The 25,357-nt window shown below is 35.7% G+C and overlaps 4 protein-coding genes and 4 long non-coding RNA genes across 11 annotated transcripts in view; 5 read left to right on the forward strand and 3 right to left on the reverse strand.

The window, feature by feature from the left end:
* LOC100184218 overlaps nucleotides 1-7,153 on the forward strand; it is a 10,004-nt gene extending 2,851 nt beyond the window's left edge. Inside the window, exon 4 of one of the 2 annotated variants that reach the window (XR_717212.3) lies at nucleotides 7,117-7,153. This is a non-coding gene — a long non-coding RNA (uncharacterized LOC100184218). Of the gene's footprint in view, nucleotides 1-3,548; nucleotides 3,562-7,116 lie in introns of those variants that run through there. The other variant, XR_003395837.1, reaches the window with a different exon arrangement.
* On the forward strand, nucleotides 1,252-3,254 carry LOC100184424. Its single transcript, XR_717211.3, has 3 exons — nucleotides 1,252-1,374; nucleotides 2,539-2,864; nucleotides 2,926-3,254. It is a non-coding gene; the product is annotated as an uncharacterized LOC100184424 (long non-coding RNA).
* On the forward strand, nucleotides 5,787-6,810 carry LOC104265601. The gene is made up of 3 exons (XR_717213.3): nucleotides 5,787-5,944; nucleotides 6,057-6,207; nucleotides 6,701-6,810. It is a non-coding gene; the product is annotated as an uncharacterized LOC104265601 (long non-coding RNA).
* A 319-nt stretch (nucleotides 7,154-7,472) lies between the features above and the next one.
* LOC100178110 lies at nucleotides 7,473-11,225 on the reverse strand. Of its 2 annotated transcripts, XM_026834270.1 has the most exons (7): nucleotides 10,778-11,225; nucleotides 10,263-10,656; nucleotides 9,960-10,180; nucleotides 9,582-9,839; nucleotides 8,911-9,007; nucleotides 8,543-8,840; nucleotides 7,473-8,415 (listed from the first exon to the last, which is right to left on the reverse strand). In XM_026834270.1, exons 2-7 carry the CDS (start codon nucleotides 10,429-10,431, stop codon nucleotides 8,166-8,168), a joined length of 1,293 nt encoding a protein of 430 aa, XP_026690071.1. In that variant the 5' UTR covers nucleotides 10,432-10,656; nucleotides 10,778-11,225; the 3' UTR covers nucleotides 7,473-8,165. The 2 variants fall into 2 exon arrangements, with proteins under 2 accessions (XP_026690071.1, XP_002124490.2); XM_002124454.5 differs by having other exon boundaries at nucleotides 10,263-11,225.
* Nucleotides 11,226-11,255: 30 nt separating this feature from the next.
* Nucleotides 11,256-12,179, reverse strand: LOC104265602. Its single transcript, XM_009859984.3, has 3 exons — nucleotides 12,062-12,179; nucleotides 11,761-11,901; nucleotides 11,256-11,606 (listed from the first exon to the last, which is right to left on the reverse strand). Exons 1-3 carry the CDS (start codon nucleotides 12,093-12,095, stop codon nucleotides 11,446-11,448), a joined length of 336 nt encoding a protein of 111 aa, XP_009858286.1. The 5' UTR covers nucleotides 12,096-12,179; the 3' UTR covers nucleotides 11,256-11,445.
* Nucleotides 12,180-14,009: 1,830 nt separating this feature from the next.
* Nucleotides 14,010-14,885, forward strand: LOC104265603. Of its 2 annotated transcripts, none has more exons than XR_717214.3 (5): nucleotides 14,010-14,058; nucleotides 14,127-14,247; nucleotides 14,355-14,384; nucleotides 14,522-14,560; nucleotides 14,812-14,885. It is a non-coding gene; the product is annotated as an uncharacterized LOC104265603 (long non-coding RNA). The 2 variants fall into 2 exon arrangements; XR_717215.3 differs by lacking the exon at nucleotides 14,812-14,885 and adding an exon at nucleotides 14,633-14,659.
* A 113-nt stretch (nucleotides 14,886-14,998) lies between these two features.
* LOC100182060 (cornifelin homolog A-like) lies at nucleotides 14,999-17,262 on the reverse strand. Its single transcript, XM_002129881.4, has 4 exons — nucleotides 17,143-17,262; nucleotides 16,749-16,896; nucleotides 16,178-16,311; nucleotides 14,999-15,559 (listed from the first exon to the last, which is right to left on the reverse strand). Exons 1-4 carry the CDS (start codon nucleotides 17,146-17,148, stop codon nucleotides 15,455-15,457), a joined length of 393 nt encoding a protein of 130 aa, XP_002129917.1. The 5' UTR covers nucleotides 17,149-17,262; the 3' UTR covers nucleotides 14,999-15,454.
* Nucleotides 17,263-19,777: 2,515 nt separating this feature from the next.
* LOC113474192 (STE20-like serine/threonine-protein kinase) lies at nucleotides 19,778-24,032 on the forward strand. Its single transcript, XM_026834224.1, has 12 exons — nucleotides 19,778-19,903; nucleotides 19,980-20,055; nucleotides 20,124-20,229; nucleotides 20,321-20,370; nucleotides 20,688-20,840; nucleotides 21,096-21,190; nucleotides 21,247-21,724; nucleotides 21,952-22,059; nucleotides 22,125-22,391; nucleotides 22,709-22,806; nucleotides 23,297-23,470; nucleotides 23,541-24,032. The coding sequence occupies exons 1-12, from the start codon at nucleotides 19,811-19,813 to the stop codon at nucleotides 23,766-23,768; spliced, it is 1,926 nt and encodes a 641-aa protein (XP_026690025.1). The 5' UTR covers nucleotides 19,778-19,810; the 3' UTR covers nucleotides 23,769-24,032.
* The last annotated feature ends 1,325 nt before the right edge of the window (nucleotides 24,033-25,357 follow it).

Genomic DNA, 25,357 nt, shown 5'->3' on the forward strand with positions numbered 1-25,357 from the left:
ATAAACGTTTTGAATGGTTGCGATTTCTTACTAAGATGCAAACTAACACACCCGGTTAGGTCCGTTTTATTTGTTGAAATCAAATTATCCCTTGTAGGCTTTCGACTTAACAACAATTCTATAATGAATTTATACTATACGGTAACTTATGCATTTAAAGGTTTATATTTATCACGCAGTCAAATCAAAATCATAAGAATATTTTATTGCTAATTTCACATGGAAGAACGTTACCCATCACGTGTATAATGCAATTTAAGTCACACATATTCGGGACGTCCAGGGGCGTGTCAAAGTTGCTTGTAGCGCGCATGCCTCTTACCGAGATGGTATGGGTTCAAGGCTCGTCGATACTACCACTGTGGGTGTAATTGGGCAAGACTCTAACGGCAATTGCTCCATCCTAGGGATCACTGTAAATGTGCTTTTTAAATTGTTTGCTGTACGATATATGAATGAATGAATGAATGAATGAATGAATGAATGAATGAATGAATGAATGAATGAATGAATGAATGAATGAATGAATGAATGAATGAATGATATATACGATGGGGAAAGATGGGACACCTTTCATTCTATTTTCTCGTCACATCTGGTAGTAAACAAAGAAAATTCAGAGAATTATAAAACGCATCCTCACGACTCTCATGGACCTTTGTTAATTGTTTTAAACATAATAAAAAAAACTTTACTCGCAACACAAACAGTTAGTGACGTTAAAACTCATAAGCTGGAACGATAGGGGTATAAAACAGAACACATTTTTTAAAAACGAATTTCGTTAAAACTAGCTGTTCTTTTTATACATCTCATGCCAGATTACAAATTACCACGCATATGTCATTTTGTGTCGTGATGTGTTTTTGTATGGTAAAAATAAAATATAAATAAATAAAATAAATAAAAAAAATATAAACACATGTGATTAATGTTTTAGAAACGTTCTTACAAGGTGTGTTTTTTCAGTTTTCCGTTAATTTAACAGAAAAATATGCATGTCCCCTCTTTCGATATAGCTGCAATTTGATATCTATGTTCGTTCACATGGNCAGAGCACAAAATCCTAAGAGCAATTTCTGAACATTATGTGGTTATGAAGCAAAGTAGAAGGCGGCGTGCTGTTTTTAAAGCTGTTTCATACGGTTTTCCGTTGAGTTTTTATTGAGGCCCATTTTTATTTTACAAGATACATAGTCAGTTGTCAACTACCATTATCATGAAAAGTATTTTATTTGATCGATTAAACTTTATTTTTACACAGAACTAAATATTTTAAGCAATGTTTGCCAGCAATAAGGAAGCAAGTAAATCTGCAGATTCAAATAACTTCAAGGAATCGCTGAAAAGTTGGATATCCGATGCAACAAAACGGTAATGAATGGATTTGGGTGCTAGTGAAGAATCTCCCCCCCACCTTATTTGCTAACCAGTAACCACTAACCCCTAGGTTAGGGGGTTAGGTGTTGATGGTTACGGGGTTAGTGCTTATAGGGGTTAGTAGTTAGTGGATATAGGGTTAGGGGTTAGCAAATAAAGGGGGGGGGGAGACTCTTCACTAGCACCTGGATTTGTTTACCACTATCCACAAATACCTAGATATTGCTGATTAAATTAAATGTGGTTTGCATGCGCTTATGTTGGAATTTTTCCAATAGTTCCAATTCTACTACCAATAGATTCCAAAGCCTGTGGCCTTCATCTCATTTTACATCAATGTTAAGACAATTAAAGACACCCTTTTTGATTTTAAAAGATTTTATCGTCAACTGTTCTAACTTCGGATGGTTTTTAGACAAATATGTTTAATTTTTACATAGTTTGCGAAAACAAATTATGGCATAGTTTCACATAACACTATGTAAGTACTTTAAATGTTTTTCCACCAGTGTACTGAATATTTAAGTCAAATTCCAGCTACCAAACACTGCTAGAACTGTCATGTGGTTATGTTAGCAGCTGTAAAAACTTATACTAGTGGACTTTTTAATGTAAAACTTTCTAATATGATCTACACACTAGAACTAGATTACAACTACTGTAAATGTTGTTTTTAATGTTTTAAAGTTCAAAATTTCATCTATATATATATACAAATAGGAATATACCAATTAATCATAATGGGCAATTTTTGCTTTAAGGTTATAATAACCCTCCTGAAATTCAGACTTTAAAAGTGTATTTCTGTACAGTGCATTTACTGCATTAGGTTGGCTATGTTCTTACCATTTATATAAGAAAAGAAAATATGGTCTATTTTACAGACCGTCAGTTTTTCAATGAAATAAACATATTTTAGACATATTAATTTGGCATTGTCACTTTTGTAGTATTTGTCGTAACTCTAAATTTACCTAAATAAGTAAATTCAAGAGTCTTCAAGGGAAATGAAAGGTGACATGTTAGGAAGTTTTTTTTATGGTGAACCATAATTATTTTTCTCTTTACTAGGAAATCGGAATAAGACCAAATGTTTTTTTATTTTTCTGAATAAAAATTCCTGTAAAACCCAATTTAAAATTTAAAATTTGCTTTCAGAAAACTGTTGATCAACGTCGCCTTATTTGGAGTTGGTGTTTACATTAGCTCTGCCTTCGCAGATCTAACATTTGAAGCACCTCTAGCACCACCACCTGGACAATAAATATGTTTCTTTTATCAATGAACACTATCTGCACATGTGCTTCATGGGCAGTTACCAGAACAATGCTTATTCTTTTGTCTAAATATCCCAAACTACATGTGATACATGACTATTTCATTTGGATTAACGTAGTAAGCTTCTCTGCCAACTTTTGGAATATGGTATGTGATGTTGTGAAACAACCAAGCTGGAAAAAAATTCCAACTTCCTACATAACAAGGTAATGGCTTTAGTGTAAAAGGAAAATTAATTACAAGCATGTAACATACATTCCCTTTCAGTTTAAACTGTTGTGGTGGAACACCTGGCACTGGATTGTGTTATTTCTTATTCCAACAAAAACAGGAGAAATCAACATTTTTAATAATTTGTGCTGTACAATGTGCCATTTTAATGCCACTGATAGAAAATTTGTACCCACGTTACCCAAGTGAACTACAAGTTACCCACACGTTGGATGAGATCGTATATACCCACAACATGTTCTGGAAGCAACTATTCAATCGTTTCAATTACAACACTTCAAGAATATTAAGCAGGAATATTTATTTACCACAAAAGTTTGATGGCATTAAAACAAATTTTATGCAATAAAAGCATTTCATTGGCATCGTGTGTGTTTATCCTTTGTAGACAAAACATATTGAATCTCTCAGAAGCAATATTCCTTCCTTTGCTTGTCTTTCACATTTCTTTCCTTTGCTTGTCTTTCACATTTCTTTGGGAAGACACAATGTCTCAGGTTTTCCACAATTTCTGTTGTGTTGAAATTTAACTATCAACCTCTAGCATTTTCCACCAGTCAAGTCTGTAACGGACTGGAAAATGGGACACCTTTAGGACATAATATCCTGATTGTGTTTTAAACAATTAGCAACAGTGTATGGAAGTCGTGGGGACATAGTTTTATAACTCTTTGAATTGAATTTACTACTAAATAAAACGAGAAAATAGAATGAAAAGATGTCCTTCCCCAACAATATCTTCCTCAACCGTACTATATATTTAGTATTGGTTGGTAATATCGGACACTTTAGCACATAATATTAAAATATCCCGATCGTGTTTTAAACAATTAACAACGGTCTATGTTTGGAGCCGTGAGGATATACGGTTTTATAAATGTTCTGTTTTTACTACTGAATGTTCTTTGTTCTTCGTGTTTAATGAATGAGACAAGAAAATAGGATATAAAATGTTTCCGATTTCCCTCCTCCCTATTATATGTTACAACACGGGATCTCCAGTAAGCTTTGGTTACACATTGTAAAAGTGCTAATTGCTAAAGCATATTTTTTACCTTTCTTACGCAATGGAAACATACGGTTGTATTTTTAGCAAATACTTTAATTTATACTCTGCCAGTAACCGGTTTAATTCATTATATATTAGGGTGGGGCAAGACGGGACACCTTTTCGTTTTGTTTTCTGTTTTCATTTGGTAGTAAACAAAGAACATTTAAAGAATTATAAAACCGTATCCTTATGACTTCCACAGACTGTTGTTAATTCTTTAAAACACGATCAGGTTATTTGGAAATTATGTGTTAAAGGTGTCCCATCTTTCCCCACCCTACTATAACACAAAATAGCATCATTGCCACCAGCAGCTCAACAAATAATTTACTTCTTTAGTGGACAACCCAAGGTACAAAACGTTTCAGAGGGGGGCGAGAGAGAGCTATACAAACAAAACGTCAAGTTCGTGTATACTAAACATCGAAAACAAGAGGGTTTTTATAAAATAAACACGGGCGGGTAAAAAGAAAACAGAAAGATTATTTACACAGAAGAGTGGTCATAGTTCACCGAGAGGTAAAACTAGACACGTCATGGTTTCCTCGACTCGCTGAAAACGCAAGATGTATCTTTTACTTTTCTTTGTTCATAGGCTACTTGTGCTTCATTGCAAATGAGAAGTAAAATCTAAAATGATTGTTCCAGTTTGTGGGAAGGACTGTTCCATGTATATACTGTGGCAGTGAACCACGTATCTATATTTCTTCACAGAGTTTTTCATATACGCATTTCGATTCATTAAGTAATGCAGACTTTCTACGTTCTACAAATAAGTAGTTTTAATGCAACAAGCGAATTATCAACAAGCGAACATTAAATCTCTCAACTATAGAACACCAATGCCTACAGTTGTGTTAAGCTACAGAAAAAAGTGTCTTTCAAGGTGTTTTTTTTATGCTCCCATAAAACGATACTCGTATCGTCAGATGGGCCGTTTCACTGCTTTCATTTCATCACGTCGCAATATTAACAAGACATCATTAGTAGCGATGAGAATGCGCTTAGATACTTGGGAAAACAGAGAATAAAAGAAAAAGAGAATTAACCATGAACGAAATAGGAAGTTATTAAAACAAAACGAAAGATCACTGATTATTCCAGATGGTATACTCTAAAGAACACTCGATGTGTTTTGTTCTGTGGTGCTCTGGCATTATGAAACTGTGTTCGCGTCTTTATTCGCTTGAGTGTGGACAAATTAATGAAGGACTTTAATTATTGATATAGTGGGGTGGTGGAAGATGGGACACATTTTCATTCTATTTTCTCGACTACTTTGGTAGTAAACAAAGGACATTTAAAGTATTATAAAATCGTATCCTCACGACTCCAATATAGCTTTATTAAATGTTTAAAACACGATCAAAATATTTGGATATTATATGCCAAATGTGTCCCAAGCATCTTATACCCATGGTACTATACTATACCACTTAATTGGCTATATAACTTATTTGCCAAAACTCGATAGATAAGTCCAATCATGACTATGTTATTTGCGTTAGTATTTTGTTTTTTTTTTTGTGGTTGGTGCGCATGTCTCTAGTTCACATGATACAGATTCACCCTGCTACTAATTGTTGTGGGCAAATGTGTCCTTGGGTAAGACCCTATTTAATGCGTTTAAATTTTCCGACATACATTAAAAACATACCAAAACAATCTTCTAAAAAGTTATATATATGTGTGTGTGTGGTAACTCGTAAGCAGGCACGAGATGTGTGAAACAAGACACACGTTATAACCCATGTCATTACCCCGCCAGGCGAATGCAAATAAGTTACATTCATTTAGGGATTACCAAACCTAACAGCACGTACTGTTTTAGAGGGGAACTCGTCGTTGGTACCGATTCTGGGAAATCGTGCGCGCATTACACTTAGTAAGAAGAAATTTCACTTCTAACTGAAGCCAGACGATGTATCAGAAAGAACCAAACAATATACTAGTAATAAAACGCGCGGAGTTTGTAACAATATATCACTTTTGAAAAGATTAAACGTGAGTAACTGATTTGTTGGTCGTACGGCTATAGTGGTACTAGTGTTACAATGTCTTTGCTTGTACTCTTTTAAAAACTCGCCCTAAAGTGGTACTGATACTTTTATTGTAGATGAACAAGTCTGCACTTCTTACTTTGGTTCTTATCGGATTCCTCGTCTTCACTGAAACCACTTATGGCTTTTATGCGACATGGTGGAGTCGTCGTCGTGTTGCTCGTCGCAGAGTGCCTTTACGGGCGGATGAAATGGAAATAGAACACGGTAAGTATATAGAGACAATGCCGCAATGAGAGAATGTAAATTTATAGATAATAAAACTATGTATTGGCAAGAAAAGGGATGTTTTAACTTAATTGTCAAAGCGTTTAATATTACTTCAGGTTATTTACGTGTATTTCTCACAAAAAAATCATTTATTAATCAAAATTTGTCCAGTCTTACCCTGCATGTTTGTTTTCAGTTTGGTAAAAAAACATGTTGTGCGAATCACCAATCAACTCCTCGTGTGTTTTAAAATATCTATTTTTGAATTGTTGTCAATTAATATAGATATTATAGTACTTATTCGTGGTATCACCCGAAATAAATATTTTGATTTTGAAAATATTGGGCAATATGTACTTAAGCATCCCATCTTCCCCCAACCGACTATATGTATTGTTCATTTTCATGGATAAACAAATACTAATATAGAATTTAAAAAAATCTTTAAAATTTCTATTTAACTTAACGCCAACTGTTAACTTGCATTAAGACACAGCAGAGGCATTGAAGATAAGGGATAGACTTGAAGAATAATGAACACTCTTATTCATTGTACAAACTGAAAACAGACGATATCAATAAATTGTACAACACCACAGTAATATTTGTAATTTATATTTTGTATTTATGACTGGAGCCATGTTTTAAAAATAAGAAATATTGTTGGTCGGGTTTTGAATTTCCATTATGGCCCAATGTTAAGGTCAATCCTCTTTAAAGGCCCACTGCTCCCCCCATGGTACGGGTCATGTCTTTACGCACACTTTTGTTTTTTTTAGAAGACTAACCTGCTGGTAATAATTGAACATGGTGGGGAAGTTGGGACACCTTTAGCACATAATATCCAAATATTGTGATCTTGTTTTAAACACTTAACAATGGTCTATGGTAGTCATGAGGATATAGTTTTATAATTGTTTGAATGTTCTTTGTTTACTACCAAATGGGGCGAGAAAATAGAACGAAAAGGTGTCCCTTCATCCCCCACCCTACTATAAATGGCTCGTTTTTCTGCTAGGTGTAGCGATCACACTTATTTCATAGTATCGATATTACTAATAAACTAAGAGAAAGTTTTACGCTGCTGCAGCTGTGGGACTATTTTAAAAATCACCAAAATAATTCGTTTCGGTTTTTGATGTTATTGTAAAGTGTCGTGTCAGCTAACTTTTTGTAGCAAACCTATGATGGACGGGCGGCATTGTATTTACTCTTTGTTGCATTTTTCTGTATACTCGTCTATGGAGTCAAAAAGACGAACGTACACGTAACATTTTACTTTCTTCTTTAAACTCAATTAACAAAAAGAATCCAAACCAGTGACAGAATCGTGATTATAAAGCACACCATGCACACATCGATAAGCCACTGATACTATATATATATATGTGTGTGTGTGTGTGTATGTGTGTGTGTGTGTGTTTTGATTATACAGTATATGGCGAACCGCAACAACAGCATCTAGAAAAGAAGAAATATTAGAAAAAAATCAGTTACACCCAATCTACAATAGTTTTACAGCATAGCAGATAAAGCAATTAATAGTTTTACACGCAGTTACTGATCATGCTGTTATCACAATTCAAAGTATTTACACTAAATGGGACGCTCTAATCAGGATTAAAATTGAAAGAAATGTTTAGAAACTGCGGTAATACATATAGTAGGGTGGGGAGAGATGGGACAGCACCTTTAGCACATTATATCCAAATATCCTGATTGTTAAACAATTACCAAAAGTCTATGGGAGTAGTGAGGTTACGGTTTTATAAATCTTTGAATGGTTTTTGTTTACTACCAAATGGGACGAGAAAATATAATTGAAAGGTGGCCCGTCTTCCTCCACCCTGCTGTATAAAAGCCAAACAGAGACGTATATACAAATCGCATGGTGGGGCTAGATAGTTACGCGGCTAGCGTATTGGAGCGAACCTGTCTAACTGTGGGCATAGTATTTACTCATCGTTGCTTTTTTTTATATAACTATTTAGAGTCAAAAAAGCAAGCGTACACGTGTCCGTGAGGTGCTCAAAAAAGTAACACATTACTCTCTTAATTGAGCACATTCTAAAGAATATAACCCAACCCAGTGACAGAACCATGATGAAAATTGTGATTATTAAGTCACAGATAAACATAAACATTATTTCCTGCGCCCGATTGACGACACACACCATGCACACATCCTGAAATGCCACCTTGCACCTGTGTACGAAAATATATTAACATTAATGTAAGCAATACATAACCATTCTATATTATATGCCTAAGATATATTACCCCGACGTATACTTCAAATTTAAATCAATGTTTTAAATAATTCATAACGTACGTGTAGGTATTTGAAGAGCCAAGTAAAGCTTGCAGAACACCATCAGCACTGGCCCACGCAGCAAATGAAATCAGCAGCGCAATGGAAAGTAGCAGAGTGGCACAGTGTTTAACGAGGTAAGCCTTAACCAAAAATGTGCCACCCAAGTTTTTCTTATTACACCAAAGTTTTAGCATGCCATGTTGCATTGGTAGTAACTCTTTCTTCTCTTTTTCCTCTTTTCCTCCTTTCTTCTTTTCTTGTTCCTTCTTTCTTTCCTGTCTTTTCTTTTCGGCTTCGTCCTTGGTTATATGAAATACTGCATATTGACAACAATAAATAAAAGTGGCTACTTTAATGGATATGGATTGTATGCACAATACAAGTACCTGATAATATGTAAGGCAAATGGCTCAGAGAGGAAAAGTTCTCATAGCAGAGCATTGAAAACAAATGCCTGTCTTTAAGGTCTCCAACTAATTTCGACTGAATAAAGAAGATTTGTAAAAATAACATAAATATATACAGTGAGGTAAATGAGACACCTTTAGCACATAATGTCCTAATAGTGTTTTAAACAATCAATATATTTGGATAATATGTGCTAAAGGTGTCCTAAGATACCCCACAGTATAATATGGTTTTATTGGCAGCTTTTTTTCTTTTTTATGGGTGAGGTCCTTGACAAGAACCTGGGACTTGACAAGAACCTGGGACTTAGGCCAGACTTTGTCCATTACCTCAATACCCCGAAACCCCATTTAAGTCCTTCTTGCCATTTTTTATCCTCTGGTAACTGTGCTTACAAAGTTACCATACTTTTCAACTTTGTGTATGATTTTTATTTGATATGTCTTACAATTTGGACATCCTATTAGTGACCGCTGGGTTGGAGTTGGAGCAGTGTCCGTTGCGTGTCTTGTTCAAGGACACATACGCTGATTAGTTTCAGTTCCGCTGCCGAGCATCGAACCGGGGACACATTGGTTTCGATGCAGGCGCCTAAACGACTGAACCACAGCGCCGGACAAAAAGATGTTGTTAAATATACTCTGCTTACCGTTTTAATTGAATGAGCAGTAATAGAAACAGATTCCATTGAAGTTTCTGAGCCATTGGTTCGCTCCTTTCTCTTTCGAAAGCCATTGAAGCACTCACTACTTTCGTCATAAGGTTTGTTTTCATAATCAGCAGTCGGTAGCTTTCGAAATGCTTCATACATATCGTTTAACAGCAGCTGAATAAACCGCACATGACCGGCCAATCTTCCACCAACAACGAAGTGCCAACATATTGAGGGGACAGCAAACAGAAATGCCTAAAATAGTGTTACACCAAAAACTTGCATCTAAGAGTACTGAGACTGCTTCACAACGTCGCGTGTTTTAATGGTAGAATAGGTTTGTAGTAAATTAGTTTACTATAAAAGCGTCTGTACCTGAACCAGCATCACTTGCGGTAGCCATCGAATAAAATATATTGCTGCCTTAGGATTCGGAAGAAGTTTCATATTTGACTTTACACCCTCTACTAAGCAACCCTCAGGGGTGGTTATGTCTGATGTCGTAACAGACTCCCAGCAAAATGATGTAGCGTATTCAATGAACTTTCTATCATATCCTGAAGTGTTGTACGCTGGGTAGCATGAAGTACTTTGACCTAGATGTATTGCAGACGTGTTATTCCGGTGCCGTGGGGTAGTGGGTTAGGTGCTTGCATTAAGTTCACTTTTTCAACTTACCAATGAACTCGCTAATCTTAGCAACCAAAGCAATAAGAAGTATTGTATAAACGCCAAGCCACTTCAGGAATCGGTCAATCCCAAGTTCAATGACCAATTCATTCTCATGTAGTTGTGACGCCCTTTCTAGATTCGCCTGTAAGTTCTCGGTGACTGTTTCTTGTGGCATACTGGTCTGACTAACTAACAAATTTTGTACTGGTAATTTGTACAGTAACAAAAGTTTTATCCCGAAGCGAGTAACGGTAGTGAGAGTTTCAAATTTCACAAAACAACTCTGGCTAAGCAGTTTTGCGTGCGGTCTCAGTCTATTGATTTTCGTGCTTCGTTGCCTTTGAACACTGCTCGTTGGTCTGCTGCACAATCGGCCCCACAACCGCGCGCTACGCTCTAACTATCATGACATTTATAAGTGCAATATGTAGTTTATACGAAACGCGGACGCATTGTGCAACTAGGACGGGTTCCTTAAATAAAAAAGCACATCTTTTACGTTTTAGCAATGCAAATGAAACAGATTCGAGCTAAGTGCGGAATCGACTGATTGAAAAGAATGTACACCCGAACAAAACACCATATGTATTCTTATATAATACTGGTTGCAACTTTATTCACATGTTTACAGCAATATACATACAGTACTGCGAGATAAGACGGGGCACCTTTGGCACATAATATCCAAATATCCTGATCGTGTTTTAAACAATCAACAATGGCCTATAGGAATCGTTAGGATATATACGGTGTTATAATTCTTTGTATATTCTTTGTTTATCCCAAATTGGACGGGAAAATGGAATGAAAAGGTATCCCATCTTACCTAAACTATATAAGGGGTAATAATAGTAGGGTAGGGGAAGATGGGACACAATTTTTATTCTATTTTCTCGTCCCATTTAGTAGTAAACGAAGAACATTCAAAGAATTAATAAACCGTATCATCACAACTCCTATAGACCGTTGTTTATTGTTTAAAACACGATCAGAATATTTGGATATTATGTGCTAAAGATGTCCCGCCTTCCCCCACCCTACTAATACAAATTCTCAAAATATAATTTCGCAAATGATTATATATAAAATCAGCCCATCTACAGATGATTAATTGGATTGATAAATTGGTGACTCTTCCTTATTTTTATTGCTTGGAAGAAGTTTGCTGTTTATCTCGCCCGGAAGAAGTTTATTCAATTAACCAAACATTTATTTGTTTGTTTCCGAGAAGAGCTGCGTTAAACTCACGATCATACACACGAAATTTCCTTCCAGTACTGCATGTTTTTCCAGTACACCACATACCTCTGTAAACATCGAAACTCTCATTGAAATCATCTTGAAACGGACCTGGAATATAATAGAATCACAACTTAAAAATGTCTCGTAAAATTTAAATGTTATATGTTTATGTTATTTAACCATCGTTGTTTTTAATATGTAATGAACAGTATTTAATATATATGTAATGAACACCATTTATTATCAAATCATATATCGATACCATCAAAAGTTTCTTGGTCTGGGTGAGGATTATTTTCCAAATTGCGCAACTGCGCCTCCATGCGGTCTGGAAAATTATCCTCATTTTTTATGTTGTTGACATCTTGAATGTCCAACTGTCTCACCCGCTCCCCTTTTGTCCCTGAAATTTCCACATTCAATATGTAATAGTAATAGAAAAATATTTATACGTTAATAAAACAAAATTTATTTAACATGATAAATTATAATATACACATTTTGGAAAAAATACGTGACTTCTTTGTACAAAGACTTTATCGACGCTAAAAAATTATACTTACAAAAAAATATCTTTGCCATTGTTCCCTTTCCCATGTTGCTGAGTTTTCTTTAACTTGAATAATCGGCAAATTTTTATTTTAATGCAATTCTGAAGTACTGTAATGTTAAATACATAAAAATAACATAAACTTTTGACAAAGAAGCCGTTTCCTATGTATATAACTAAAATTTCTCAATATTAATAAACCATACTCTGGATGATTATTTGCTGGTGTAGACGTCTTTACTCTGACTAGGAATACCATTTCCACTGTTTTCACTGTGTTATACGGAGCGTGCATCTCACTAGTTTCAGCAGCGAACACCTGGCGACTTGGATGGCAGGGAGCCATTAAATATTCATCAAATGTGACCCAAATGATCTATTTTTCTACTTCACAAATTGCTGATATTTATTTTCACCAGCAGTCTTTAACAGTGGAAATTGAATTATTTCTGTCTCCAAAACTGGTCTTAGTGATACCCAGGCACGCAAAATGATCAAATTTTGCAGTTTTAATGATACAGTTACTTAGATATATCATTGTAATTAATAAAACTATGAAATTAAAATGAACTATAATCAAACTTTGCTTTCACTGCCTTTCCTTATATTCGTTTCTCTTCACAAATTGACAAGTCTAGCTCTCGGGGTTCACTACGCTTCTGTGAAACTTTGGTTAACACCCTAACGATTCTGGCTGCTCTGTTTTATAAAAAAGAGAACAATAAGCACTTCTCTTGAAATCGGTGAGCCGCTTCATTTAAGTTTGCCACGTCAACGGTGGGAAATTGCCTCAGAACAGCGTCACCACGCGGAGGTCTTAAACTGTGGCCGTCCGCCGCTTAAGGTCGTGTTCGGCTTTAGTTGTACCGCAAAGAGAATCGACGAAGCTAATAAAATATGGGCTAAATTCGAAAATAACGAAACTGGATTACAAAGACCCTAACCATCTTGAACAGTCCGTTGTTGACCAAAGCATTACACTATGAACATACTTGGCAACAATGTGCAAATAAATGTAACGTCATTTAAAACAATTCATGTGTTCTGTGGCAGAGTGTTCTAACAATACATGTGCTTACTATGCGTGGTGATGTTAACAGTGAAATAAATATCTCATCTGGCGCCGTGGTTGGCGCACCTGCCCTCTAACCTAGAGGTTACAGGTTGAAGTAAATATTTGTTGATTACATTATTAAAACCGCGGTGTTTGAATTATTGTAGGGTGGGGTAAGATATGTCCTAATTCTCCTATCTCATCCCATTTGGCAGTAAACAAAGAATATTTAAAGAATTATACAACAATAGCCCGGCGACTCAAAAAGAGCGTGGGTAATTCTTAAAAACACGATCTGGAAATATGGATTTTAGATGCTAAAGGTATCACATCTTACAAAACAGCATTCTACTTAAACGCTGCTATATACAGGTGTATGGGCTTGCCTAACAGCAACCAAGCTCAAATAATCGGTATTGGTCGACCGGGTGGTGCTGGTGGTGCGTTTTTGACGCCAGGCATCCATATTGTTTACAGAAAGAAGTCTGTGCAAATCGTTTCAAACGTATATGGCCTGACTTCAGAAATACTCTGTTCAAAACGCAGATATGCAGCAAATTTAATGTAGAAATTTTCCAAGTGTATATTGCAAAATAACTTTTCAGTAATTTGATAAGTTCAGTAATTTGCTACACAAAGGACGCACTTTGCTCGCAGAAGCGCCAATTCTAATACAATGCAAAAAGAACAATAATTGCCTTCGATTCCCTCTTATGCAAATCTGTTTAACGGTCACATTATCTAGAATTTTACAAATACAATTGGGTTCATATATAGTATCGTCCTTAAACTGCACTCATGGTTTTCAGTGCTTATTGAGATAGACAGCTGTAGATCAAAAATAAGGAAATTGGTCGCGATATTTGAATAAACGCAGTTTTCTATCAATTGTTACACGATCGTTAAATAGCAGTGATTATCAAGTGTGCTTCACTTTGCAAACCAAGGAAAACAAAGTTGGTACAAATTTAGTTGCACGATTTGCAAGTTCCAATTAACTTGCAGTAACTTGAATGTTTTTCAGATGAACAAGCTACTACTCGTCGCTCTTTTGCTCGGCATGCTCATGATGGTGCAAGACTCTGAGGCTTTGCAGGCAGGACAACGACGACGACGAAGACGAAGACGACGACGTCACCCAGAACGTGGGTAATATTTGGGCAGTTAGTAAACATAATTTGTAACTATGTACATTCTTGGATATTTTAATTAATGAAAACTGGCAGTATTTACGTTTTTGTTTTTTTTACAGATGAGAACATAGAAATGGATTTAACAGAAGGTATAAAAATAACCTTCGTCTGCTTTCAGAGGGGCTGCTTTTGTTTGTCGGTTCACGATTTTTACTAACTATGTCTTAAGTAATTTACAGTAAGAGTAGACATTTAATGTCTAAATATTATAACTGATTTATCTCAGATTTTAACATGAACATTGAAAATATCGATGATTTACAAGGTTAGTTTACAACTTTTGCTGAACCCTGCTAATGTCAAACTGTACTCGACATTTTAACATAATATTGTTTAGATTCACAAAACCCGATTGAGCAGTAAATGAAATACTTCACGGAATGACGAAACAGATTTGCATTAATGATTAACCTTTCATTTTTTAAAAACAAATTATTTAACTCCTTTTAAGCAAAATTTTAAAATCAGTTTTTGTTGTGAAACTAAATTAACGCTCGACCTCTGTTTTTTATGCAGATAAGGAACACACCAAGTTTGAATGATACAGACCTTCTTCTTTTACCCATTCCAGTAAATAAATAACTAGCAACAAAGCTGTAACGTGTTATTATGTATAACAAACTAAGTATTTATATAGGTGTTTAGCACAGCGCAAAATATCTTAAGAGCTCTGTAATCAGGGTAAGACAGGAATCCCTGTTAATTTTGATTAATAAGTGATTTTATTAATAGGAATATAGGTGAATCTGCTTTATAGCCAAAAGTAATAGGTACTTTAAAAAAACATTCAGAAATTTGCTTTTTGAGAGGTTGTTATTTACGAGCAAATCTATAACAATAAATATCCCAAATTTGTAAATCTATTATAGAGTAATCTGAATGATTTGATTAACCCAATACAAAGTCTGTTCAAGACCGCAATGCAAAAAAATCTGCAGTAGGTCTATACATTAATTCCGGCAAAGACTCGTAAAAATTAAACGCCAGTTTGGATAGTTGTACTTGCATACTAATTACGCTTTAAATGCAGCTAATAAATTAATCAATTATTGAAAATTTTAGAGTACTGTTGCAAATCGTAGTATAGTAGGGTGGGGAAGAAAGAAATTTAAAAAATGTCCCACTTTACCCACTGTCCCACTTTACCCACTGTCCCTCTTTACCCCACCCTGTTATATCCTTGTTTGTCCATCTCTCTTGCCAGCTGACAAGTAGCACACGGCCCACACCAGAACAAACTGCACCAATCACTACAGATGCTTCCCTGTGTAAAAATAATCAATGTGGAATTAAACGAATGCTATTAGTGTTGGTTAGGTCAGAGTCTATACACATTGGTGTCTATGTAAGAATTTCTTCCTAGTAGCGTATCCATTATTTCTTTAAACTTTTTGGTGTATTTTCTTGACCTTGAAGCATTTTTGAGCGATAAAGCAAGTTATGTGTGTAGTAGAGTGGGGGGGGGGGCACCTTTTAATTTTATTTTCTTGTTTCGTTTGGTATTAAACAGAGAACATTTAAAAAATAATCGAACAGTATCCTTGGAAATATTTATATATTATGTGCTAAAGGTGTCCTGCCTCCCCTCTTCCACTATTAACACAATTGCCTTTTGTGTATCGTCTGTAGGGTGTAACGGTCACGCGCCTTTTATCCAAAACATTCTTTCTTTCTTTTTTAATAATAAGCGTGTTTTAACAACTGTTGTTTTATCGTTACTACCTGTCTTTTCTCTTTTTATCAACGCTATTGTTCTTCGTTATCGTGACCGAAGAGACGAAATAAAATTCATTCATTCATTTGTGTCTATGTCCTGTTATTCACATTTGTACGCTTAATGTTTCTATATGTTACAATGTACTGAATTGGCTAGTATTATCACCTTTATGTGGTGAAGGGTCCTGAATCTGGTTCTCATAGCTACATTGCAGCCCAAACCAACACAACAGCTTTCTTCCATTCTTGGTGCCATGCAACAGGGAGCGTAGCATAAACAGCAGAACGATACGCAACAACCTAAACACAGAAATAGTGGTTACGTGATTTACAAAGTATATTACCAGTCTATATGCTTTCCGAAAACAGCAAACAAGTATATGCATAGAATCAACTAATGTTGTTGTACATTAAAAAATGCTGGCCAGTCAAGTTTATATTGCTCCTTGCTCGCGGTATATAGAGTCACACAACATCGTCCTAACTCATGGAATTTAGAGTATATAAGTGAAACACTTAGGTATAGAGTTTCGTGGGGTAAGATAAGATAACGCTGGTATCTATATTTTAATTAACAAAAACGCTTTTATAGAGTCTCGAGTCTACGGTTATGTAATTCTGTATCGAATTTTTTGTTTAGTGCCAACTTGGACACGCCCCATATACCCCACCCTGTAAAGTGTTTTACATTATTAGGGTTAAGAATTATTTTATAAAAAAATAGTTGCATTCCTTACAAATACTCATGTCATCGCAGCAAGCAAACATGTCGGAGCTCCATTCCTTGTTATGTGCAGCATTAGCTTGTTGCGCGTTAGTTTGAACATAGAAAGTTGCTGGTTGTTGTGCTACAACTTGTGGAGCTTGAAAGGGGGCTACATTGTTCTATTATTGATTAAAATGTAACCGATTGGTAATAACAATTTTATATTGGAATATACATTACAATCGCTTTAGGATAATTTCCAGATATCGTAATCAATGGTGTTAAATAAGTTATTAAAAAATCTAAAGATGCGCATCACTTATTTGTGAATATAGATATATGTCATGAATACTACGAATATTCTTCAAAATAATTATTTGGACAACGCCTTGTTACATGCCGTTTATTTTGCTTCATTCACTTACCGTCATAGCGTTTATGTTATTCCAACCTTTTTCTTAAATACGGAAGCTATAAGGTACAGTTTTCGTTTTCGATCTTATTGGTTTATATATGAACCGACTCTTTACGTTGACGAGGATCTTTAAATGGTATTCATTTTGTTAATATTTTACTTGGTAGCAAGAATTACCGACGATTTTACTTATCTATGTGTACCGAAGGATACAAGGTCGAAAGTTCATGCAGAACGAGCCGACACTGCAGTTGAGTATTTACTTAATCTAACTCCTAAGATTAAACTCAACTTCGAGTTCCCGAAAGGGTGTGTTGACATAAGTTTGGTACGTGTGCCTAAATAAACGCCCGATATTTTTAATGTGTCATCCATCGTAGAGGCCACGAATTAAAGATATTTAATGTATTAAAGTAAAACGGCAAATGTCTTTTAAACTTTGACGTGTTTCCTAAGAAGAAAAAAATGGTAGACCTACAGTGTAGGCGTGTTGTGTTATCTTAAAAACAATTTGTAACTTGCAAAATGTAGAATCGAAACTTTTAATTCGATTCTTTCTGTATACTAGCAACATATGGTGTATCAAAGTTAAAGAGCAAGCAAAATAAAGTTGTGTTTATCAACCCGGAAGCGAAAACTTTTAGGCTAAACCTGTATAGTCATACCAAAAAGTTTGAATTCAGAAAGAAACGCAACATATAGTTATCACACACAAGGACAGTTTTTTATGCCAAAAGGGTACATTGAAACAATTAAGACACAACATGAACTAAAACATACCCACCCTTTGACATTAGGTATCGATTCAATGTGAATCCTACATTACCGGTTTTCTAACGCAGTTGACAACATAACACAGCAATCTTACTGTACCGGTTCAACCTGTCAGGAAACATGCCAAAATGAAAAATACATTTGTCGTTTTGCTCCTACACCAAATAGTATGTGGGCGCTACAATGGCTGATACATTACAATTATAGCGGGCATTTATTTGGGTATACCAAATTGTTATCAACAAACCGTTTTTAAAACTCGCAATTGATATAAATCTTAGGAGTTATATTAGTGAATTATTTGCAGTGCGTGGCTCGTCCTGCGTGAAGTTTTGACATTGTTTCAAATGTTTTGCTTATTGTGTGTTCAAACGAGATTAAGAGTATGACGGAAAGACGATCAATCACTTTTTTTTCTAAGTGATAAAATCACGTAAATAAAAAACTGTTAGCCAACTGTAATTAAATGACTTCTAGTGCCACCACGCGGCTGTGGAATCCATATCGGATCAGAATTTGGTAATTACGTCCGTACACATGAGTTAATAATTATTATTTTCTAAACACTTGAAAGATATTCTGTTATAAAACGCTTAACCGCATGTGTTTACCAGTCAAGCAAACGGGTAATAATTAAACTCGAAATTACATAGACTTTAAGGCCACTGCTAGAGCTATAACGGATATTGTTTGTGATGAGTTCAACTATAATTTATAATTAACTTATTGCGAAATGGGTGTTACTAAGATTTGCAAACGGTGGGTTTCAAAAAATCTGTTAAACTACAAATGATTCCCTCACACAAAAATTTTCGGCTACATGTAGTAACTCGAGTTAGCCGTTATAAGCACAAATTGTCTTGTTTGCATACCATGCTTGTTATTACGCGCAATTTACTTATCTAAATTAAGTAGTAATTTTAAGGTATTGCCGCAATAGATTGATTATGGCTGAGAATTTGAACAGTATCGATGTCATACCAGTTATACAAGACAGTCAGCTTAAACAACTTGAAGTAATTGGAACAGGGGGTTTCGGTCAAGTTGCTTTTGCAATTACCGCAGGAATAATGAACTAATACCTAGAAAAGTCGTGAAAAAACAACTACTCAAAGGTGGAATACCGGAACGGTAAGCACAAACTATTAAAACTACTTTAACCAAGTAATAGCTCTGTGTTTAAATTTCAGGGATATAAAATATTTGCAAAATGAAGCAAAAATCATGTGGCGGTTAAATTCGCCGTATGTTATTTCCATGGTGGGATTGAACTTTAGCGACACTCAGTTTTCTATCGTGATGGAATACGCTGAAAACGAATCATGTGCGAACTTCTTTAGAGCGCTATCTTACAACGACTTAACTTCAGACACCACAATAAAACTATGGCCTTTAAAGGCGAGGATAGCATATCAGGTACAAAAAATGTGATAAGTATTGTAAGGTGGAGCACTGGCTACTAGAGATATATAGATGTACATATTATCTAGTATATATAGATATATCTCCAATAGGCCGTGGGCGGAGTAAGATGGGACGTGTTTTCATTCTCATTCACGTGCCAGTTGTTAAAAAACAAAGAATATTTAAAGAATAATCAAACCGTTTTCTTACGGATATTTGTGTATTATGTGCCAAAATTTGTCTCGTCTTCCCCCACCCTACTACACCACAATTGTGTTGTATGTCTATATCACGTTATTTAGATTTGTGTGCTTATTGTTTGTATATGTTACATTATTTAACCTTAGCCCCGCGGCTGTAACGAAGATTTCTTTATTTTTTCAAAACATGATCAGGAAATAAGCGGTTTAGGTGCTAACACAATTTCATCTTACCTCAAAATACTATAACATTAAAGTAAAACATTAATAGTGTTAAATGTTATAAAGGTGATCCAGGGAATGGTTTATTTACACGGAATACAACCACGAAGAATTTTACATCTTGACCTTAAATCGCAAAATGTTCTCTTGGAACAGGACTTGAACGTAAAGGTCTGTTTCACAATTTAAAAATGGTAAATCATAGGTTTAAATCTTTTTAAAAAAATCTGTAAACGTTAATTTTTAGTTGTGCGATTTTGGACTCTCTCAAATGCACACCCTCTCCGCTTTAAGCAGAACGTTATCTATTCAAGCAGTTACAGGTAAACAACGAATTGGTTTTCAACAATAAGTATTTGCATACAATCTAATAATAAATATCGTTGTTTAGTAAACGACAAAAAAGACGGGCGAATTAGAGGTACAATCAGTCACATTGCCCCAGAACATCTAAAAGACCCTAATTGTAAACCAACAGTCAAATCTGATTCTTACAGGTAAGCCATCCGAACGTAAAAGTCTTCAACACTTATACACTAATGCACACCTTGATGTTATGGATTGCGATAATGTAAAATTTTCCTGCAGCTACGGAATATTTCTTTGGGAACTATTGACAAACGAGCAACCATACCATCGTAAGAATACTTTATCTCTAACTTGAATCAGTGAATGAAAAAGAGCAAGCTTCTTTGTCAATAAACGAATGAATGTAACTTAGGATAGCCGGAAGACGACAGTCGTTATAACACGTTTGTTCTGTTTCATACGCCTGATGTTAGCCTACGAGTTACCAGTAATGTAACTTAGTGGGTGATTGTTCTTTAGATTTTTATGTTTTTTTTATGGCTGACAATTCAGGCAACCTATAGTGACGACTGGATTGGAGCATTTGACTTATTCTATTGCAAATGTAAACTGTTTTAAATTTGATTTAAACTGGTTATTAATGCAGACGCGAGGGATCCGCAAGCTATAATTCTGGCTGTTCGTGACAAAGGGACACGACCAGATCCTGAACTAGTTCCGGATTCTGCGCCTTTTATTATGCAGACAATGATGAAGCAATGTTACAACGAAGAACCCATCGATAGGCCTACTTTTAATGGTTTGTAATATATAGTAGGGTGGGGAAAGATGAGACACATTCTAACTTTATTTTCTCGTTCCATTGAGTAGTAAACAAAGAACATTCAAAGAATTATAAAACTGTATCACAACGACTTCCAAAGACCGTTGTTAATTAATTAAAACACGATTAGAATATTTGGATAATACTTGCTAAAGGTGTCCCATCTTCCCCCACCACACTATATTATTTATCCAACTTTATTATAATATTAATTAAACTACTTTAACAAAGATATGATAAAGTTGTTTAGTGGTGCGTATGAACGAAATCTGCTTCCGTATGTAAAGGATGCGGTACAGGAAGCTAGAAAGCAGGCAAGATTACAAGTGAGCTTTTACAAGTTTATTTTATTGTGTATTCATAACGTACAAATAAATTTCAGCCCAGCCAAGCGATTGGCGAAACACCTGGAACAAGCCAGGTAGAGATTTCCGAAACTAAGTCGAGCGACTTACAAATAGGACACCTGCAATCGACAAATTACCAAAGCAGACAAGGATTGGTAAATTTAACAAGTGCGACATCGTCCGGCTACACGTCAAAAGCCGCCGAATTTAGTCAGGAAACTCCGCTTGAACCTGAACTCGGAGACGAAACTACTTATCCAAAGCAGCTGATCGAAGAACGTGATAGTGGAGTATCAGAAGCATCGATGTTAAACACCACCTCCGTGCCTGGTGTTAAATATACCAAAGAAGGTTATGAAATAAAAGAGCCTAAAAGGGATGACAGAAACGACATGCGCATTGGGGAAGTGCTAAACTCTTGTATTGCAGAAGAAGACATGTGTTTAATCAACCAACAAGAATATACGCCTAACCTTTTAAATCAAACCAATGCGCTCAAGAACGACCGCACGAGTAAGTAAGTATATAAAGTAGGGTGGGGAAGACGGGACAACTTTACCACAAATATCCGAATATACTGACCGTGTTTTAAACAATAATTCTTTGAATGTTTTTTGTTTACTATCAAGTGGGGCGAGAAAGTAGAATGAAAAGGTGTCTCATCTTTTCTTACCCTATATACTATATATGAAATAGAGTATATACTAACTAATCCCTTGTCATAACTGGATTTCCTTTAGCAACGTCATGCAAACTTAACGGAAAGAAAAAGTGTGCTCTAATCGGAACGATCACTGTTTTTCTGCTTATTATCACTGTAGTGATACTGGTGACGCAGCTTAACAAAAGTAATTCATCAAGCAATAAGTATTGTGAAATACTAACATAAAACATTAATGTAATGTATTCCCAGAAACACCAAGCGACGGTATTATAACGCAAGTTAAAACAGTCACACCAACGGAAAAGTATAAATTTCCGCAATGTCTTCCCTTTACTTCCAACTTCTCTGGACTCGCCAGTGTCGAGTGTAACCCGCCAATAAACGAATATGGAAAGTTCGATGTTGAGACGTCGTGTTCGTACAAATGTAATAAGGGTTATAAACAAGTATATCCGACGGTTACCACTTGCGGACAACGTGGCCGATGGAACCGTCGTTTAGGAGAATGTAAGAAAGGTGAGGTCATATATTTAACAACATTGGAATATCATATATAAATGTCTAACAATATAAAATATATAGTAGGGTGGGGAATGATGGGACACCTTTAGCACATAATATTCAATTATCCTGATTGTGTTTCAAACAATTAACAACGGTTTATGGGAGTCGTGAGGATATAGTTTTATATTTTTTTGAATGTTCTTTGTTTACTGATAAATGAGACAAGAAAATACAGTTAAAGGGTGTTCTATCTTTCCCCACCTTACTCTATGAAGGGTAAAAAATGGCAATAAAAGTTGAATCTAGTAGAATATGTCTTCGTGTTTCAGTTTGTCCTGCGGAAACAATATCAACAGATGTTAAACAAACGGGATGTACGAATGAAAATTTTTCAGGGAGCGAATGTACATATGAATGCAGGGACTTGGTAAGAAATTTGGCAAAACTCATGCTTGATGTAGCTTTATGAAAAAAAAGACTATTAATTGACCTTATTTCCAACGCCTTGGTTCAAAAACCTAATTTTGTTAGTGATTTTGGAAGTTAAAAGGGATGGCATTAGTAAAGCCTATACCTTGTGTCATGTAGGCCAGTGCTCTTCATTTTTTAAGGTTGGTAAACCCCTAAAGTTGTGGATATAGAATTCATATAAAAAAAGCTGTAGGAAAGCAGCTAAATTTGTTAAAAATGTTAGAAACTATATATTATTGCTGAAAACAAGTTTGTGATGCACCCTTGTATACCTTTTTGTACTGGTGCACCCCTGGCAAATTTTGATGCACTCTAAGGTGCACACCGATTGAAGAGCACTATAGATGTAGGCTACTCATGATTGTGTCGTATGTATGCTGTAATGTTTTTTATTGAAACTAGCCAAAAAGTCCGTGTCTTATGCACTTAACTTTCACGAACTTTAGAACATCGGAAAAATAAAACGGACTTGCTCAGAGACAGGACAGTGGATTGGCCAAGATTTTTTGACATGTAAATGCCAACAGTGTTATGGCGGAAACGAGTGCCAGTACGTGCTGAAATGGTTTGATATAAGAGCACAGGTCCGCAAAATGGACGACAACAACACTCCAACAGAGGTTTGCAGAATAATTAAATGTATATCCAGTTATCTACAATTTGACGAATTTACCGTTTAAATTCCGTCAGGTGCGATATGGCGATCGACTTATCTCTTGTGAAGCCGATAGAGACTTTATATTCAACTACGACTGCACCTGTAAAGACTCGAAGGTGGTCGACCGCTATTATTGCAACAACTACCTAACCCGTAATCAAGCTTGTACACACGCACTTGCACACCTCTTACGAAACCTTGTAGCACAAGGGATTTACGAAGAACCGTGCGATCTCGGCCAATCGTATTCCGCATGTTAGAGCTGTGGTTAACCACACACAGCTTTTAAAAATCAGTTACTTGAAATTTCTACAAACGAGATGTTCATTTAATGTTTCCGTTTAAAAGTAAGTTTGTTCAGCTTAAAACAGTTTTTGCTAAAATTTTGCTAGTTTTTAGCCACAGGCAGTCGTAGCGTATAGCCTACGCTACAAGTTTCGTTTAACCACTTTAAAATAATATATATGGTATAGGGTGGGGAAAGACGGGACACCTTTAGCACATATTATCTAAATATCCTAATCGTTTTTTTTTGGAAATTAACAACGGCCTATAGGAGTCGTAAGGATACGGTTTAATAACTTTTTGAAGGTTCTTTGTTTCCTACAAAATTGGACGAGAAAATGGAATGAAAAGATGTCCCACCTTCCTCCACCCTACTATATATAGGTTTGGCGTCCAGCAGCGTTGTTTACCCTTTTTAGTTTACATGTGGGCCTGAATTGGCTGCTACAAATTCACCAATCTACTATATTATATGTATAGCTAAGTTTATGTCCAAGCTTTTCCGAAAGTATTGCGTTTGTCGAGTCAGCAATTGCCAGCAGATGTTGTTTGCTCAGCGCGTCTACGAGTTTATTCGAACAGTTTTATTAAAACGGCGTTGGTCTGAGATATAGTGACCAAGCGCATACATATTTGTTTTGCGCATCATTAAAACAGAAATGCCACACCACCACTGATCGACATTTAAAATTTATAAGTACACATATTATATACAATATCACCGTAAAGTATGCCAAAAATGCCGCTGATTTGCAGTGATGTAACCTATATATGGAAGTAGATTGATTAATGGCTTGACGTGTGCAAAAACCGCGGAAACAGCATAGCTGCAATTTAAAAGAGCATAGCTGACGTTCTGAATACTGGTAAATTTTTTATAGTCAACGAGCTCACTTCAACCTTTCAAGTGTGCTTAAAAGCTTTATATGGTTTTTCCGGTCGTATGGGAAACCACGTTGTTTTCAAGAGTAATTACTGTAAGACACGGGGTGGTATTCTACCCACACTGAACATATATATAGCCGAACATTCACAAACTCTAAACAGACTTGCATATGAACCTCTCATTAGCGATCTATTAGCCCATATACACACCGCTTGTACATTGTTTGATGTTTTAGTTCGCTTGAACGTTTGCAGTACACCGTGGTTTGTGAGTAAGCAACTACGAAGCATTGCTAGTATACAGCTTTATCAGGTTAAGTGTTATAATTACTCCAGCAACTTAATTACCTAGAATATTGAGTGGCAGGAAGCATCTTCGATGCTTAGAAAATAGAACATCTTCGACCATTCATAGCACGACGTTTTTTTTTTTCTAAAAAAAGTTTAGTTGTCTGCTGTCACTGATATTTCATGCTCTGGACACGAAAATATGTCACGTTTTTTGGGGGCATGAACGAAATATTATATATAGGTCGTTAGGTACGCGAAAAAATAGCGTCTGGTAATGCTAGTTATAACAAAACAGACCTGCGCGCTATACTTCTACGCAGCGTCTAGAACAAATCACTGCAGTAGGGTTTATTCTACATTCGTTGAACTAACTTTATTAAAACAAATA

Source organism: Ciona intestinalis, chromosome 4 (genome assembly GCF_000224145.3).
Source record: "Ciona intestinalis chromosome 4, KH, whole genome shotgun sequence".
NCBI lineage: Eukaryota > Metazoa > Chordata > Ascidiacea > Phlebobranchia > Cionidae > Ciona > Ciona intestinalis.